Genomic DNA, 18,921 nt, shown 5'->3' with positions numbered 1-18,921 from the left:
GCTTCCATGATAAAATCCCTTCTTTTATATTTCAAAAATCTGATATCCGTTCTTGACTTCCTTTTCTCTTCCAACTTAGTCTAATCGCCTCCATATATGTTCTCTCCTATCGAGATCAAGGCTCCATTTATGGTAGCATTTTCAATAGAATAAACCAGGGAAACTACAAACTAAAAACTACTACTACGATAATATGTAAAAATCCTATTTCCATGTAACGATACATAAAAACGTTTCCCAAAAATAAGCTCACGGATTAATTTGCGTTGGTAAGAGCAGTACCATTAACGATTCAAGATTTACGCACAGCGCTGTATAACACGTACCACGTGAAATTATGATACAGTAAATGCTACAAAAGCTAATACCAATAATGTCCATCTCCCATGTCCATCCAAACCCACGAGCCACGAGCCACCGATGTTCATCAAGGAACGAACGACAACATAATGTCGCAGATCGACTTTCCCGGCAGTAATTTTTCAATTACTTTCCCTGCAATACCGTTGGCCAGCGGATCTTCTCTTTTTCCATGCAAGAGCTGAGAGGAGTCCGCGCCGTATCGATTTCAGATTCCAATTTAATGGCGTCGCGGTATCCGAGCCGCGATCTTCCAATACCAATTTCGCGTTATCGGCCTCCGTTCGACGACGACGGCTTCCGTCTTGCAACTGCCAGACGCGGGTCGCGCGATCTTCGAACCCTACAAGCGACTCTGCTCGCGATTCGAATGGTCTTAGAACGCGATTCTACTCCTGGTCTAGGGAATTTCAAGGTAGACTGTGTATTCGAGATCCGTGAGAGTTTTGGAACGTTGAATACTAGTGTGTTCGGGGTAGCGGAATTTTCTACGTGACTGTGTGCATCCGCTTTAAGTTTGAAGCGAAGAACATGAGAGTGGCTAAGCATAGATTTGGGAAATCGAGGGTGTGATCGTAGAGTAAGCTTAACATTCTGTACGTAAATCGTATATATTTGTAATCTTATAAAAATATTCAATGCAACGTTGGATAATAAATGCATTAAGAATATTTTTGCTTTAGGTGGTACTGCACTAGAGATTCTAGAATTGTTGGTATATCCAAGACACACATGTCTCTATATCGATAGAAAAATACATCGCGTTGGAAACTCTTTTGTTTCATATGGCACTCCATTTAAAATTTTAGAACTCTGAATGTATCTAGGACAAATTTCTCTATATCGGTACGAACACAGTATTGCATTGGGAATTTTTTCATTTCGGATGACATTCAACTAGAAATTTCAGAATCCTGGATATATCCAAGATACAAATTTCTTCATATCGGTTCCAAAGATGTATTGCATTGGGAATTTCTTCATTTTGAATGATACTTTACTTGAAATTTTAGAATTCTGAATATGCCCAAGCACTATATGTATCAAAAACATCAATGTCTTTATATCTAGGATTTTCTCGTTCTAACAGATGTCAAGTGGTAAATGCTCGGTGGTTTGCTTTGGTGTTACAGTTCCGCCGCACAAAATCGTGATCATCGATGATTCCGGAATCGCACGGAACTCTATGGTGGGTCCGTACATAGAGGGCGACACTCTGCGGATCTACTGTGACGTGTACGGCGGTAAGTACAATGTAACGTCACATCGTACCGTGTTCCCGTGGTTCGGTCGAGAGGACCGCTGGAACGTCCGCTGCAATTCCAAAAACGAGCACGGCTTTCGTGGATCGTTGAAGCCTCGTTTGCAACGGGATTTACGTGACAGTGTCCGTGTATGTGGCAAGGAACGCTGGCCACGTCCAGAAATTCATTTTAATCGCCACGTTAGGTAGCTCCTTTACCAAGTAATGGATACAATCCTGTGCTAAAGTCTTAGAATATCTACTAAACGAAATCATGCTTTCCGAGTTAGGAAATTACGAAACAGAAATTTCGATAATGTTGAAAGTAAAAGATAAAAAATATCAATCAATTGCATAGAGATTGTTTTTAATTCTTTCGAATGTGATATTTGTATTATGTGATAATTGTAATAGAGTTATGTCTTAGAAAGCTTGCAATGTTAAATCGATTTTGTTAGATACGCTTAATTTTTAAGGAATTTCTAATTCTGAAAATACACACAAAGAGTATCTTAAAGTATATTTAGTTTCCATCATAAAATTAGCAACGTAGATGATCTGAGACTTTTTCACAGTACTAAGCCCGAGGAAAGATAAGAAAATTGGTAGTGATTTAAAGAGTACACAAAAGTACACTATGCTCGAGATTACTCTGCATAAAAGCAAATTAATTTGATTATAGTATTTATGATCGTTGCACTGCGGTATTGTGTACTTAGAGAAGAAACGATAAGTAACTACAATTTTACGAGATTCTAGGGTTAAAATACCGGGAAACCGTGGAAAATAGGCTACGGCAGTACAATTTTCATGTGTACTCGCAGTAAACACGCGTTACGTACGATTTACGGACTAAAGTACCTGGTGTTACCGTGAAAGATTGGTAGTTATCATCGTGACAATTTATTTCAATTACTGTCGCGGATATTGCACGACCTTCGCGACCAATTCTTCATTGTAAATGATTTTTACGACGCAATCTCAAATTTTTTTATATTTCCCACTAAAACACAATAACGAAACGAACGAACAATTCTATGTAATTTTTAGCTGACAGGGGCGAATCGTTAACAAAATAAAATTCATAACTACGATCCACTGCTACCTTTCAGAATGTTACCGTCAGGCAAAAATTCTCGTTCCCAGCGAGAAGAAATTCAGGAAATAGTTTGAAAATTGCGTGAAAAATGGAAGTGATGCGTTTCCACAGGTAAGCCAGCGCCGACGGTGTCCTGGTACCGCGACGACAAACTCGTCAGCAACAAAACCGTAACAATGAGGAACGACGTGACGCGCAACGAGCTCGTTATAAAAAATTTAGGACGGGACGACGTCCGCTCTATGCTAACCTGCAACGCAACGAATAACAATAGGTCCATCCCGCTCTCCTCCACCGTTTACGTCGACATGAATTGTAAGTATCGCCCCACGGTCACAACGATAAAAACTCCCCGAATGCTTGGTTTTACTCGAAACTATCGTAAACTGGAGAAACGTTGGCAGCATCAGGTAATAGTCGCAAATACGAGTTCGTACTTCGTTTAGCGCCAGTTTTACACTTTCGACAAGACATTTAGTTTAAGAGTGTAACAAAGACGATATATCAGAAATAACTGGTAATCATAAAACTAAAGAAACTTTTTTGTAAAGATTCGAAACTCTCGGAATAACGATTAGAATTTGGTAATTAGGATGTAAATACATGAACAAAGGATTAATTCGTAATAATTAAATATCCGATGCCTTTGATTGCAACATTAAATCAATTAGTAAGAAAATGAATTAATCTTTCAAATAAATCACGAATAAACAGCGAAGCAATGTAGAATTATGAAATAAACGAATTTAACTGCCAATACAAACCCGGTTTACGACGTTTCGCCTATTTCTCACTGTCGTTCTCTTTTCACAAAAAACATTTTGATTTCTGCTCCTTGATATCCTACGAATAATAAATCCGAAAGACGGCCGATCGTAATAAATAAACAAACGGGTTATAAGTCGGCCTGTTAAAATCACATGTCAAACGAACGAATACTAAACTTATTGAATAAAGCGACATCGATGCGGTTGTTCACGGAAGAAAAACTGGGTTATGAAATTTCTCGCCGCGATGAAACTCCATCGACGCTACTGCGCGTCTTTGCGATAGCGCTGTGCTATTGACAAGCCATCGCTGCGAGATGTTTATCGATATAATAGAAAAGCCAATGGCCATTTTTCTAGTGGCGTTTCGCGTGCCACGCTGCGGAATCCAAGCGAAATACCTTGTCGATGGGCAGAGATGAAGTTTCCACCGAGCGAGCAACGAAGTTTAGATCGACTTCGATCCCACCTCTGAACAACATCGAGGATCCGATTGATTCCCAGAAACCCAATAAATATCGACTTGTTTGGAAAGTTCGTAGTACTTTTAATCAACCTATTATATCTAGCATATTCATTATACACTTTTATAAAAAAGGTATGCTACCAACAAATGTACTAATTAATGAAAAACATGTGGCATTAGTGAGTACAAGGTGCGTGATTCTCGAAACAAAAGAGAGGCCTTCAAATTCTTCCTAAATTCCATCATGAGCTCTTCAAACAACCCAATATTATAGACTCGCCGTCTCTAAAACAATTCTAAAACAAATAGAACACACTTGGCCGAGTCAAGCGATTCAAAGTAGACGAGGACTTTACTCGATAGACAAATATCTTCTGTATTCGAATGCTAAGATAACAACTGGCAGTCAATTGACCATATCTACAACAATAAATAACATTATTGTATTGTTTACCAATTTCCTAAAGATACAACATCGTCAAGTTTCTCTTAAATCTCGCTACGTTCTACATAAACTTTGCCGAAAGATCCAATAGTAAAACAGAAACACTGATCTCGACTTTATCACCAACCCCTAGATCCATAATTCTAAGCCCTAAATTGAATCATCCCACACATATATTACGGAGAACAAAAAATACAGAAGTTATGATGGGAAGCTTGTTCGCTCGTCATTCAAGACACGTGACCGCGGTGGCAAGACCAATCTTTTGAATCTAAATTATCACGGGTTAAGCCAGTAAAACGTAGGGCGTAACGAGAAATAATAAGTTTAGCGTCAGGTTAGAATCAAGATGAACGATAAGATCTTTTGAAAGGAAGTACACAAGGACGGGGATCCTCGGAGCTTCCTCTGGGGGATCGTCCTATATTCTTTACAAGACCGAACCCATTTTCCAGCCACTGTGCGTAAAGGAAACGAGAGATAGGAGGTGGCCACGGGCGTGGTCATTACAGGATGAATTACGTTCATGGGGTTGCCGAGATATCCTTCGTCCTTTTGCTTCATCTTTTCCCCCTTTGGAAAGGTTTTCGATTATCTATACAATGATTTAAAATATTCCCCGATAACGTCCACGGATCAGGAAGTGACCATTTCCACTCAACGACCTCTGATCTAGCTGACTCCTCGCCTTTACCCTCTTGGAAACAAAGCGAGAACTGATATACCGTTTATACCGTCATATCGTTTGAGGATACTTAAGAAGGATGATACTCAAAAATGGTTAAAGGGAACGATGGCCGATGAATCTGATCGGAGAGAGCAGATATTTTAAATCTCACATATTTTTTGGAACGGAGCACAATGGAGATCCTCTTTAAATGGTCTATCCAGAACGATGTATTCTTCCCGCGGTGAATAGGATCTCTTGAAATTAACGTTTCGGCCTGTAAATCGGCAAACGAAGACTTTCAACTGAATTCAAGCCCCTAATTAGCGGCTAAGTAGATCTTAAACTAGGTTACGCAAAGTTTTACCTTGCACTTTTTTTTGTAGCGGAGATATACGGTTTAACGGGAAATATAGAGACAATAAAATCCTTTTACGCGGCAAGAATTCCATTAAAAAGTGCTGAATAGTCGAATTTGCTACGGATTCACGAACTTCCGAACAATCAATCGGCCACAATCCGAACCCTGTTGTTCGAGTACCCAATACCGAGGACGCTGGTAACAATTATTTCTGACAGGGTCCAACAGGATTCTATCGATAAGCGGAACATTCGGCTAGGAGCAGAGTCGATGCACAACAGATGACTAGACCAGATTACCTTGTCTTTAGCCGTACCAAGTTCCGCGAGATCGTGCCGCAATTTAGGAGAATGGCAAAGTTCTGGCTGATAGCCTCGTTCCACGTCACCCAGTTCTTAAACAAAGTTTGACCCTTACCGGTGTAGTAGACTCTACTACGTCGTTTTCTCGGTGTTCAATCCTACCAACGGTCACCAGTCTCGCTTCGCTGTTCCCAAATTATCGTCTCTCAAATGGTAGACTGTGAAACTCTGCTGATCAGCTAATTTTTTTCAAGCACTGGAATGAAAGGAGTACAGCACGTCATTTCGTACATTTGCGCCATTACGAAATGGTAATGACATTGAAACACGAAGAACCATTTTTAGAATTGAATCGATTAGATCTCCACAATGTCGTGACTCGAATCTCAAAAGCTCTGGTTTAGATCGATCATCGTGACAAATTGTAGGAAATGAGTCATTTGATTTCAGACGAATTTATTATGTCTTGTAATTTCAGAAAAAAATAGAGCCTAGTTGATTTGGCTCCTGAGAAACTCGAGTACATCAGATATTACTATGTAGTATCGTCGCTAGAAATTTTGTATATATATCGAAAATACGTTTCGGGATCCGTTTCAAATTCCTCTTAATCTGAACCGCGTTTTAAACAAGAGTTTTAAACATCCCGGAAGCAATCAGTTCCATAGGACGCAACAATTCCGATCACTCTGTTTCGCTATAGCTTCTCGATCCACGAGCAAAGCTTAAATAATTTAACCGCGTGTAATTCCCAGAAGTGGTAAGTGAAATGCCAGACTGGCGTTTCAGATTGTCGTGGCGCGACTTTATGCCACCGGATGTTTTAGTCTCGGTGGAATATCGTTCGTAATAACGTAGCCAATGTCATTCGCTCCTATCCTTTATTCGCTAGCTTTTTACGAGCTTCCTGTTTGTTCCTTGCAATTTTCTTTATGACTCTATTTATGCCGGTGGTAATAACGTAATTATGGCTAATTTCGGCACGTTCAATGTGCGTGAAAATAATTTTCTTACATTCTGACTGAAATGACTGAACTGTAAGGATAAAAACAAAGTTTCCATGTTTCTATCAGTCAAATTATGTAGGTTTATTATGGCAAGGAAGTTTCTTACAAACTTCCCGTTCGTTCCCTTTAGCCATATTTATGACTTTATTTGCCATTATAGTTTCAAGACTCTTACGTCTGAAAATTAGCAGTGAATTGCTGTAGCACATACGGTCGTTGCGATCATTAGAAACGTGTGAGATAGTCTTTGAAAATACGTCGTTTAACGATGCGAAGAGAAAGACTGCGTAATTGTTCCACCTATTAATTCTCTGTTGTTTATTTCCTACATACAAAGTTTATCTCCGAAGATATCGACGAATCGAATTCGTCATTTTCCTATTGACTGCTTGCTTCGTCTGCAGAAACTTTCGTCCACCGTTCGATGTCACATGTGAAAATTCATTACGAGATCTCATCGGGAAGCTTCATTAAAGAGAAGATATCCGGTGCTGATACATAATCGGGATTAGTATCGTTCGTATCAATATCGCTTCTACTGCTAAACTGGTTATGGTGTCGGCGAATCATCCTAATGAATCTGCAATATCACTGAGATTCGATATTTCGCGAGGTTCCAACTTAAACATCGTTGTCCCATCTGAGCAATGCTTACGCCATCGGTTGTACGAATCTTTTTTTATTACCAGCCTGACTATTATCTATCCAAGAAATGTCTCCAACATACTACTAAAATTTACTAGTAACAGGCTGACCATTTGTTTAAACGACCAGCTTCTAAAGTTCTCGCGAGCAGTAGTTTATCGCATTCACTCGTAAAAACTTTTTCAAATGGTTCTGGCTAGATATCGCTGTTTGTACGCGATAAGTCGAAATTTATTTAATACTGGAACCGCTAAAAACTAAAGTTTGTAGCAAAGAAATCAAAGTGGATGATATATAGAAAAAATATATAACGCAGAAGAGAAAGCTTCTATCCATATACCACGTTGAGAATCATTGAAATTTCTGAAAGTACACACCATCGTAAATTGACAAAATTCCATAAGATTCCAATAAAAAATTACAAATTGTTCAGTTTCGTTATTATCCCTATGGAAAGTTACGAGTTGGCTATTATGTCTACTGTAATAATTTTAACCGATTAAAGATGAATGATTCTAACTGTTCTGTACTAGATAAGAAGAGATTCGAAGTTTTGAAGAAGCACACAGAAAAAGATAGGGAAAGTTTCCATGAAGTCGAAGCAATTTGTTACCTCGTTAAATTACCATAACGCTGGCGGTAAAGAGCACTATTATTTTGCCATCGCGACAAATCGCACTCTCAAGAGTAGACTGTCTTTAATTGAAGCTTCCGGTGCTCGAGGTCACCATTTCCCTCGCGATTCTTCCCAACGAGGAATCTCCTCCACGGAGCAGGCTACGAATTCAATTTAGAACGATCGATTGGACGAGTAATTGAGATGCACCGAAAATAATGCGCCGAGAATGAAGATGGGGGTTAAACGGAATATTAAGAAACTTATGAATCGGACCAGAATTGGGGAAATTATTATCTCAAGATGCAATTACTTTAAAAACAAGTGGTTCAAGAAGACGATTCCAGAGGGTATTACTATTTCTACATTATTCAATTTAGGATAACCCTTTTACACTAAAACCACCGATCCACTATGACGTATATACACTACCGTTCATAATTATTATTTGAATGAAATCAATGATCGATAAACGTTTCTCTTGAATAATTTATATTTAACCAATAATATTCAAAACGGTGTTTATTATTTCAATAAGGATTTGTATGCATGAATAATAGCAAGAAACTCTTGCTTAACTTTTATAATAGAAGAGAAAACAACGTACATCGGAGAGGTACATCGGCTAATTATGAATAATTATGTGCAGTACTATGTATGTTCTGAGTTTCATTATACACGAATAACAAGAGACAACAAAAACAGCTGCATAAATTTTAATAATAGCAAAAGCTAGTCTGAAACAATTTGCAGATCATTTTTGGATGTTAAACCGTAAACAGATATTCTTTCATTATGTCGGCATGCTAACGAATACGTACCAGTGAAGAAAGATATACCACAAAATAGTTTCGATAAGAAACTGTTGAAATATCATACGATCAAATATGAGCAATAGATATTCCAGATAAACAGCGAAGACAGAGAGACTAGAGTATTTATCGGACTCACCGGATCTATACTATAGAATTCTTGAGATGGCGCGATTGCAGGTTATAAGAAGGTTTCACACGAACACGGAGGCCATTAGTATGTTTGGTACGTGAAGCTCGAAACGAACGCCGAGGCAGCGACCTCGAAAGGCTACAAAGTAAATTCCATCGTAACACGCGATGTGGCCTAATAACTAATTATTCCCGATAACGCTGGATTATCGAGTAATTATGCGTATCGCGATGAAGAAAAAAGAATAAAAAAACGCGAACCCAAGAAGAAGGCAATTTCTTTGTGTGGAGCGGATCAAAAAGCTACGAGTCGTTCTCAATTACTTCGATTCATATCGTAATGAACCACGAAAGGACCTACGGCTCAAATGCTGTAAATTTCGTTTAACGTTCGTTCGTAATTGCCACTTTCGAGCGGATCGAAGCTTACGAAGACATGTTACGAATATTATTCGAATGGAGAAGCTCGTGTAACGGAAAATACGCAAATTTGCATTAATTTTTTTGTTCGTCTTGTTGAATGAATACTTGCTCACGAATACTCTGTCATTTAAAAAAATCGAATCTTATGTACACTAGTAATCATAAGTATCAGGACACATTGATATTTGATATAAATTGGACGTTTTTCATTATATTTATTTTCTAGTTATTTTATTGTAAATCTGCTTGCTATTAAATATAGCAAAATTTATTAGTGTCTTCTAAGAAATGTAAGTAATAGGTGTCCTAATATTTATGCTTGACGGAGTATTATGTTTCAATGTTTACCATAGATCGGAATTTTCAAGTCATTCCATCACTGCCAGATTTATATCTAAACCTTGTGAAGCAGTATTTCTAAATGTTAGTAAACATCAGACCGTGTATTCATTAAAACGATCAATCATCGAAATTCCTCGATTTACCTAAGGCACAGCGGAACAAACCCGTAATTCGTCACTCCATAATGGAGTTCAATTATCTACGAAAGCAACGAGCCTATTCAACGATATATAAAATAAGAGAAAATAGTGCTGATAGAATAGGTTCAAACAATGTAGTTTATTAGAGGGGATAGCGAAACAAAGGATAGATCCATGAATCATAGGGCAAAGTTTAAAAAAAGACGACACTAAAAGAAGGAAGAAAGGACGAAAAACCTGAAATATATTATTGCTTTATCCCATAAGGCTACGCGGTATTTCGACGATGTTAGCCGTAACCGCGAAAAAAACAAGCACGATATCCTGTTTCTATTGTCTCTCGATCCTGCACTACCTCGGAATCCACACAAAATTTCGCACGACCCTGACCAAACCAGCCACGAGGCATCCAAAAGCCTCAAAAAATTCAATGGACAGAAAGAATTTTCAGCTATGTTCACCTAAAAATCTACTCGTTTGATATCTACCGCCGTAGATCTCCTCTAGTGCAAAATTATCCATAAGGAAGTTAAAACAATCATCTTGGCGAGGCAAGAGTTCGTGTGCTTTAAAGTTTCAAAGGAATATTAACCGCCTAAAGAATTTACAATCAGAGACATTTATCTCGTGCACCGTATGGCTCGTATAAACGGTCGTTACGGTGTTAAAAAAGAATAGATGGAAGTAAAGGGAAAAGGAGAAAAAAATTGACATGTGGGAAAGAAAAAAGAATGAAGAGGGGAAAGAAACGCGAGAAAGAAGAACAAAATAAGCTATCGAGTCGCTTTATGCGCGACACTGTGCGCGTATCACAAAAGACGAGCGTGGAAACAAGTTCCAGGGCACTCGCCGAGTTAATAATACGTTTCCGGTGTTTTTCACGGCGAAAGGTATCGCGGTACAGACGAGCTGCCCGTACGAAGCTTAAAAAGGAATCGCCACCCTCAATGGCGGCCCGAGAGCTTTCTTATTTGCCTTTCGGCCGCGCAGATACACGGCAGTCGGTGACACGGATTTCCTGCCTGATATATGTATATCTCTTGCCTCTCGTGCAAAAGCGCGTCCTTCAGTACGACCCGATTTTCCAAAGCCCCGTTGCCGAGACATTCTTGCCAACTGCGACACGATTCGTTCCGGTAACGGCCGTAAAGAAACTGTTCGACGGCCTTTCGCAAGGCAGACGATGGCCATTAAAGACACTCGCCGCGTGTACCGAACTCTCTTGGCTCGAGATGTGTGATTTGCCCGGCCTGATGGAGCCTGCGCTTGAATACAGATATTTAAATACCGAGTTTTCGGAGTTCTACAAAGTGTTGTACTTTTTCAGATCGTTAAAATTCAGATCGTTGTTTTAGAAGAGTGATGACAACATCATCTTATTTCTGAGAGTATCATTGACGTTTTATAGTAAATATTCGTTGACCGTTTGAAATAATAAATAAATAGTAAATAGCATTAGCGAATATTAATTAGTACATTCGATTCAAACTGTAAAACGTGAGGATTATTTCGGAAACTTTAGTAAAGTAGAAGTATTCGGACTCATGTAATTCGAATTGCTACATGGTGGCATTTTTGTATAGCCCGCGTTATTAGAATTAACCTGTCTTGCTAATTATTGTATATGTTAGATAATCCTTGTTACGCCGCGCAAGACATCTGCACTCCATCCCGCGCGGCTTGACAGTCAACGGTCTATGTGCCGTCCTTCGGTACCTACCCTCAATAGGCCCAAGGACCCACCATAAACTTGAACTCCTAACTGCATTATTCGCACATATGAGAAAGACCTTTTTAGAAAGGTCCTTGGGTTTATTACGCGCTCTCAAGAATTACGGAGAAAGCGGGTAGTGGCCTAACGCAAAAAGAGGAGATTTACCTAACGGAAAATCTGGGTTTTTTCCCATAAACAATATCGCCCATGAACCACGTTGGTAGGAGGCTTCTTTCTCCTATCTTCCTTCCCAACATTGGTCATAACCAATCGGCATCGCGGATCATTGCCCTCACTTTCCTAACTAAAAATGTAAGCAACGAATCCGATTCCTTCATTTAAAGGCCACACCCATACCGAGCTTTCCTCCGTAATCACATCAGAACGAACTTCAGAGACCCTATACCTCTCACAGTGCCTACAGGTGCGAGAGTCTCTATACCTCTCACAGTGCCTACAGGTCCGAGAGTTCCTACAGCTCTCACAGTACCTACAGGTCCGAGAGTTCCTACGGCTCTCAAAGTGTCTCGCTAGTCAATCAAAGTCACCATATACACGGATTCTCTCATCTACGAATAATCCTTTTCTTCGTCACCTGTATCTTAATCAACGGTGTTACTAATTTGTGTGATTGTACAAAGTGTTGGAAATATACATTTTTATAACCCTGTGACTCACAGTGTTATACTACAACAACCACCCCTATTATCCTAATCGAAATAAGGGGATCGAATTATTCGTGGTGTCGATTATTACAATCATAACGGGAATTTACAACTCCCGTTGACGCGTTTTCTCGCGACCGCGTCTCCCCGCGATAGCTCGAATTTACAATCCTATTCGTGACTTGTATTATCTCGAAATACGCATACAACGATGTAACTGAATTCGTTGAGATTGGAAAAAATATTTGCTTAAAACTAGCGATACTTGTGTTAGAAATTTAGTTAAAATGTTGACCAACGTTTTAAAAGAAGAAGATCTAAAAGTGAAACTGACTCGATTAAGCAACTTTCCCTGCAGACGTGTCTTATCTTCTCGCGACAAAACAGAAACTTTAATCACCTCGCGATTAAACGGAAACTTTAATTACAGAAATAACACGGAGCTTCTTTTCCCCAAATAGCAAGATATTTCATCTTCTTTTTCTATCATAAATCTAAATCTAATAAACAACAAGGAATCTTAAGCATCCTCGTCTAGAAGCATCCGAACAACCCGCGTCCCTAAATTCTCGAACCCCTCCATGAATCAGTCCGTGTACGCGAGCACATTTATCAGTTCCTCCTTGTCTGTTGCTTCGTGTTTTCCATTACGGTTTCACCGTGGAACGAAACGCAGACTTTTCACCTGGACGTTTGTTTTTCGAAGACAATAACATTCGCCTTCGACGAACGATTAAAACCAGATTTAATCCGCATGATTCCCATCTCCATTCGCGATTAATACAGGGTAAATGGAGCGTACCAGCCGAACCATTCACCAGGCGAGAAATTATGCGACTCTTTGTTTTCGGTTATACCGGTCCGGCTGCTCGTAATAGATTCACGCTTAAACTGTACATAAGTACGTCCATTTATCGCGGTTTACAGAAGCCTGAGCCCACCTATACACGCCGGCACCGGCTATTTGTTTCGAGCGGTCATCGCAGACGCGCCGTAAGCCAGTTGGAATTTTCGCGGTTCGTGGCTTTTCGTTCCAACTCGTCGACACCACGACTTTCTACCCTCTGCTCGTGGTAGCGCGGAACCAACGTACGAGTGTAGTTTTGGCTTCGGTTAAAGTAAGGAAATGAAAATTTCGCGCATCGCCAAGTTGCCTCGAGCACGCTACGATAAACATTCGCTGTTTACAAATCAAATTTTACAGTTTTAATGCTTAGTTTCATCTGCAGGCGAGATTATTTATTTGGTTATTTATTCGTGGCATGAGCACAGATACATGTGATTCTTTTTATTTGATAGAGTTAGTTTAATAGATATGTACTAAATTGTGTTTCGCGATAATATTGCGCGAAAGGAACTTTGCCAATTTTATATACACGAAACATTTCTTAATTTTTACCAAACTCTGGCATAAATTCTCGTAGCGAAGAAAGCAGAGAAATTTAGGAAAATTTTGTGAACTTCTGAATTTACCAAGTCTTGGCATTTTTTTACAAAGTCCTCAAAAGAAATGCGAAACACTTAAGAAATCGTAGAGACCTCGGAAATTTTAATATCGTGGACATTTCAACATTAAAACAAACGATATTTTCAAAATTCCTAAGAAGATGAAAAGGTACGTATTTAGCCTCAAAATCAAACAACTTAGAAACATACTGTTTCTCGAGTTCTTTTGTAATCTCCGTACGCGTTCTCTGTACTTTTACATATTCAAATTACCCGCAAAAGTGCAAACATCGCTAGACTACCCACAACACAATACAGTGCCGAGAAAGGGAGGAAACTATTTCAATTCTGCAAGTTTCAATCCTTCAATCGGGTAAGATTTTCAATTGGCCCGCTATTTTGTTGCGTCTCATCAAATCGAAGAAGGTTCCAGCTGGATATGCGGGCCGGGGGAGTTCCAGAAATTTGCACGAAAATGGAATAAGAACGATTATAAGACGAGGAGAACCGTCCCGTTTTCTCCGCTGAATTTCATTATGCCGGGCGAAATTGGATCCCACCGATCAATTACTCGGCTCGAAAGAGACGTTCTCGCGAGTCTCCAGCCACTCCGGGATCGGAATGGTTCTCATGGCCGATTAACGTTCGTCGAAAATCTTGCCGGCTGCAGCCGCGTATCCGCTTCCTCTTCCTTAGCTTTCCCTATACAGAAGCGCCTCACGTTCGCCCTAGACGTACGCTGAAACGTACGACTAGGCACGATGTTTCGTCACGTTCCTCCTTTCGAAACGCTCGGTTAGAATGCTTCGAGAGTTTGTAAGCGAAGGAAAGAATTCCAACAGTTTGCATAGAAGGTTAGATGGAGAGTAACGAGACGTGCTTTGGAAAACGACAGTTGTACTTGATCAAAGTTGGATCAGATGGGCTACTTGGTAGCAATAGAGATATATGAATTGAATCTTTTGGTGAGTATACAGTGGCTCGTGAAAGTATTCAAACAGTTACCATATACAAATTTTCGGGATACATTTTACAATATCATTAGAAGAGCGAGGAGACAGAATCGTGCTGAGTATATCAGGAACATGTGAAAATAATGTGGAAATGTAGTGCCAATGAAATTTCAAATTGTTTCATGTAATACAAGTAATATGTTCATAAACAGTTTCTATAAGTGTTCTACTACTTTCGTGTAAAGCTATACGCGTGTGTATGTTGAGTGCACGAACGTTTGGGAGAAGTTTAGGTAACTCTTCCATCTTGGATTCTTGGACACCGGAAAGGAAGGACGATGTTAATTTAAACATGATCAAAGATCGTGAATGAGTCTATGAACTTCAGTATCATAAATTCGTATCCTGATATTTCGACTTCTTCTCTCATAAAATATTTCTCACCTTTTTACGTTACAGACAAAAAAGAATATGTCACATAGTCATCTTATATTTGTCGACATACACTGTTTTGTATCCTCAACTTCGCAATAAGAAATACAATAAACCACTTCCCTCAGTTCCGAAGAAATGTGTGGAAGTACGTATATCTTCGACAATTTTTGTCGTATGATATTTTACGTATAAAGGAACGTGCTATCTCTAGGAAAAGAGTGGCAAAAAGCAGGAAAAATCCAGAGAAGATGGGAACGTAGACACCGTGGTGTAACGCCGCCGCGATTCCGCCCATCGGTGGCTCTTTATTCACAGAGTTTGGTTTTCATTCGCTTTGCAATTCAATCCGTCGAATCTCGCGGGATATTCTCTGTCTGTCTCCGCGTCCCTTTCAACGTTCTCAATCGTCGTTCCAACAGCGGCAAGGTTACAGCCCCCGATATTCGGGAACCTAACACCGTTCAGCTTATGCCAGCAGCCAGAGGCATCGAATTAATGATTCCCTGCAACACTCCGTTCAACTCTGAGACACACATATAGCATCCGAGAGTATGGTAATTTGGTATCTCCCGCGATATATTCAGTCTCGAAATGACAACAAGACAATTGCCTTGCGGTTTCATCTGGAATGTAAACCAGCCTCCGGAGAAACCGGAGAAAAAGTTTTATATCGTTTTTGTAAATGTAGAATACTTTTTTAAAACTGAAGTCGTGAAAGAATTTGATTGTTTTTAGGAATCGAATATTTTTAAGGTCACAGTAGGTTTAATTTAAACTGTCTTTCTTCTTGAATCTTGAAATTTCTTTCTTGTCCCTGATTTGAATAGTTAAATTTTATGACATATCTACTACTTTAATACAATTTTTATGTTTTTCAATAATTCTGTTTCATATAACTTTTTACATTTGAGTTAATATGGATCAATTCGTGTGAATCGTAAGTGAAGTTAAAGAAAAAAATAACAATGAAAATAAATATCACTTAACACGTTCGAGACCAATGATATAGCATATATACCATGGAGTATCTCGTCGCAATGACCGACGACGACACCTGCATGTCATTAGTAATTTCAATTAATTCTCAGACAACAGTCAGAAACGTCATAATATAGGTATTAATTATTTTTGCAGTGATTGTAGATATAATCTAGATTTATGCTTGAGAGAGTGTTTCAAGAACCATAAGTATTATTTATGATTTATATTACTTTAACAAATTTTTTTCATTTAACTATACGTATAAATCTTCATATTTTAGTAAACTTTTTATATTTTGTATGTATGTGTGTCTGTTCTGCCTTACAAGTATAAATAATGTTCATATTTTTAACTCTACATTAATCAGTTTCACTTATTTTTTATTATAAACTTGTAAAAATTTTCCGTCATTCGGAAGAGTTTTGTTCAAAGTCACCGGTCTCGAACGTGAAAACTTATTTCAGTATATATAACAGAAAGAACCATATGTACTAACTTTCATTTCATAAAAATGTAGGAAAATATTGCACACCATTGTTCCGGAACAAGGCCACAAATAAAAACATGCCATAAGCCAAAAATTCAATGCTGATGAAAGTATAATGAGAAGTACACCAATGAAATTCCAAGGACAGACTCCTCTTTCTCTCACTTTCCATCCGCCTTAGCTTAACATCTTACTCAAGACTTACGACGCAGCAATTCTCGAAAGTGTTCCACCCCAGTCTCTTTCCAAGAACTGATGCAGAATATCCACGGTCGCATTAAGTATTCTTTTTCGTACAAATTCTGCATACAGAAACGCCGTGCCATTTTATCCATGACGTTTACGCTATCCTCTGGTATTTCGACCAGAGCTAACGTTCGACGTACGTGAAATCAATACCTATTCGTACAAAAACAGTTTGCTTCCTAAATTCTGTTTAAACAAAAGTTTGTAATCACTACGCTTCTGTTTCACAGAATCTACAAAAGTAAAAACACGTCAGCTTAGAATACTGTTTGGTAAAAAAAAGTCTATTATAATGAAAGAAATAGTACATTCATATCTACAACTAGACGCTAACTATATTAATACAAATTCGTATTTTTATGAATACAACTAAAAGGATCCAAAAAACCTAGGTACTAAATTCTTTGTCCTACTACGTATTATAGAAAGTACTATTTTTGATATTGTATACATTTTCGCACCTTTGAATTTCCTATAAATATATAAAAGAATCTGCAGTCTACCTAATAACGTTAATTCTGAATTAATTTTAGAATTAATAAAATATTTATATAATCAAGAAATTGGTTCCTCCATTGCGAGTGTCAGAATAAAGAAATGCACGAAATAACGTCAGCTTTGTTCGCGACCTGCCATGATGTAATCCTTAAAACGCGTCTTCTTGGTCATCAACCGAGTTCTCTCGAATACAGAGGCTGCAAACGGTTGAATAGACAGGCTGGCTGGAGGTTGGCCTAAATTTTCCACGACGAAAATGCCAGCTATGGGCCGTGCTGGCTAGAAACCGTGCGGACGAAAGAGTGGCCCCGGGCGACAGAAGGTCTAGGATCGGTACTACATCGTCCAAGGGAAGAAACCGCTCCCTATACAGACGCCTACACGTGCATGCATGGGACAGGAGAACGAAAATACCTAGCAAACCTCGGGCTACGGAACACCTATCGACGGCCCTTTTCACCCTCGCAAATTTCCCTGCCAGAGCAGAAACCCGACCGAAAACTAAGATCTTTCGATGAAAGAAATTGCCACTGTATGGTTCAAACAAAATCATTTGTATCTTTCCCGTTTACTTTGTGCTTTCGTTTCTCTGTGTATTGTGTGCGCGTCTTCGCACGAGAGAAATGCGAATATAGTAATATCGTGTACACAGGCGACGGGTCACGAAGTTTTGTTCGATGCTTCGTTGCTCTTGACGAAATGTTCACATACAGTTGAATACTTACCATAGAAAAGTTTTATGCGCATACGATGTGTGTGTTATATAAAAAATTTCGAAATTTTATTACGGCTGATAAGACACACGTCTGAAAATGTATGTAGCAGGTACAAGTCGCTTATTGGAAACATATATTTAATACAAAATTAGTATAAAGCATGAGCAATCATCTTAAAATGTATAATAAGTGTCACAGATGGCTCTATTAAATATTAAGGCTTATTAATATAATGGACTGTCGTCCAAGTGTATATATTCCTGCAATAAATAACTTCACGAATATTTTACGAGCCATTATATATACATTGAAGCATTGAAACGAGGTTGCTTTCCTTTGACATAGAACAGTTGCGTTTGCGTGATGGATTAAATGATCGATGGGAAAAAAGCGACAAAAGGAAGTAACGAAAATTAAAAAAATATCGTCTCATCCTATAACGTCGCAGTCGTCTTGTCTATTCTTGTTACGTCTACTTAAGCTTACGTATACACCGATGTATTATCGAACGAGCCTCTAGCACGAAGCCTGGGTTTTTGCAGGAAAACTGTAGGAAAAATTGGAGCACAGTTTGATCCCTCGTGACGTAGTATGCGATGTCTTTGCCCGTGACGAAGAAAATCCGCTTCCGCGGTTTCACGAATCTCCGAAATGCGGTTGACCTTTTTTTCATGAATCCTCTGATAATGTTTGCGTAATGTACGTGATAAATCCCGTTCGCTCGATCATGGATTAACCAACGAGCTGGTCGCCCAGTGAAAACGACACGCTTGTTTGTTCAACGTTCTATCCACCCCGCGATCGATAATCGCTTCTTTGCCAATCGAAAATTGCGATACCATCGTAAAAAGAAGGGATCGTGGATAAATATTGAAGGACACAATATTGTGCCATCCAAAAAATTATTTCGAGATCATCCTGAGATTGTAAGATTAAAAATATTGGTTATACTT

The 18,921-nt window shown here is 39.0% G+C and overlaps 1 protein-coding gene across 2 annotated transcripts in view; it reads left to right on the top strand.

The window, feature by feature from the left end:
• LOC126922087 (nephrin) overlaps window positions 1-18,921 on the top strand; it is a 301,878-nt gene that overhangs the window by 248,254 nt on the left and 34,703 nt on the right. For both annotated transcript variants that reach the window (XM_050734307.1, XM_050734308.1), the window contains exons 4-5: window positions 1,494-1,604; window positions 2,814-3,017. In XM_050734307.1, coding sequence (XP_050590264.1) covers window positions 1,494-1,604; window positions 2,814-3,017 — 315 coding nt within the window. The remainder of the gene's footprint in view (window positions 1-1,493; window positions 1,605-2,813; window positions 3,018-18,921) is intronic.

Source organism: Bombus affinis, chromosome 11 (genome assembly GCF_024516045.1).
Source record: "Bombus affinis isolate iyBomAffi1 chromosome 11, iyBomAffi1.2, whole genome shotgun sequence".
NCBI classification, from domain to species: domain Eukaryota; kingdom Metazoa; phylum Arthropoda; class Insecta; order Hymenoptera; family Apidae; genus Bombus; species Bombus affinis.
Note: the sequence above shows the minus strand (reverse complement) of the source record. Positions and strands in the feature narration are given on the sequence as shown.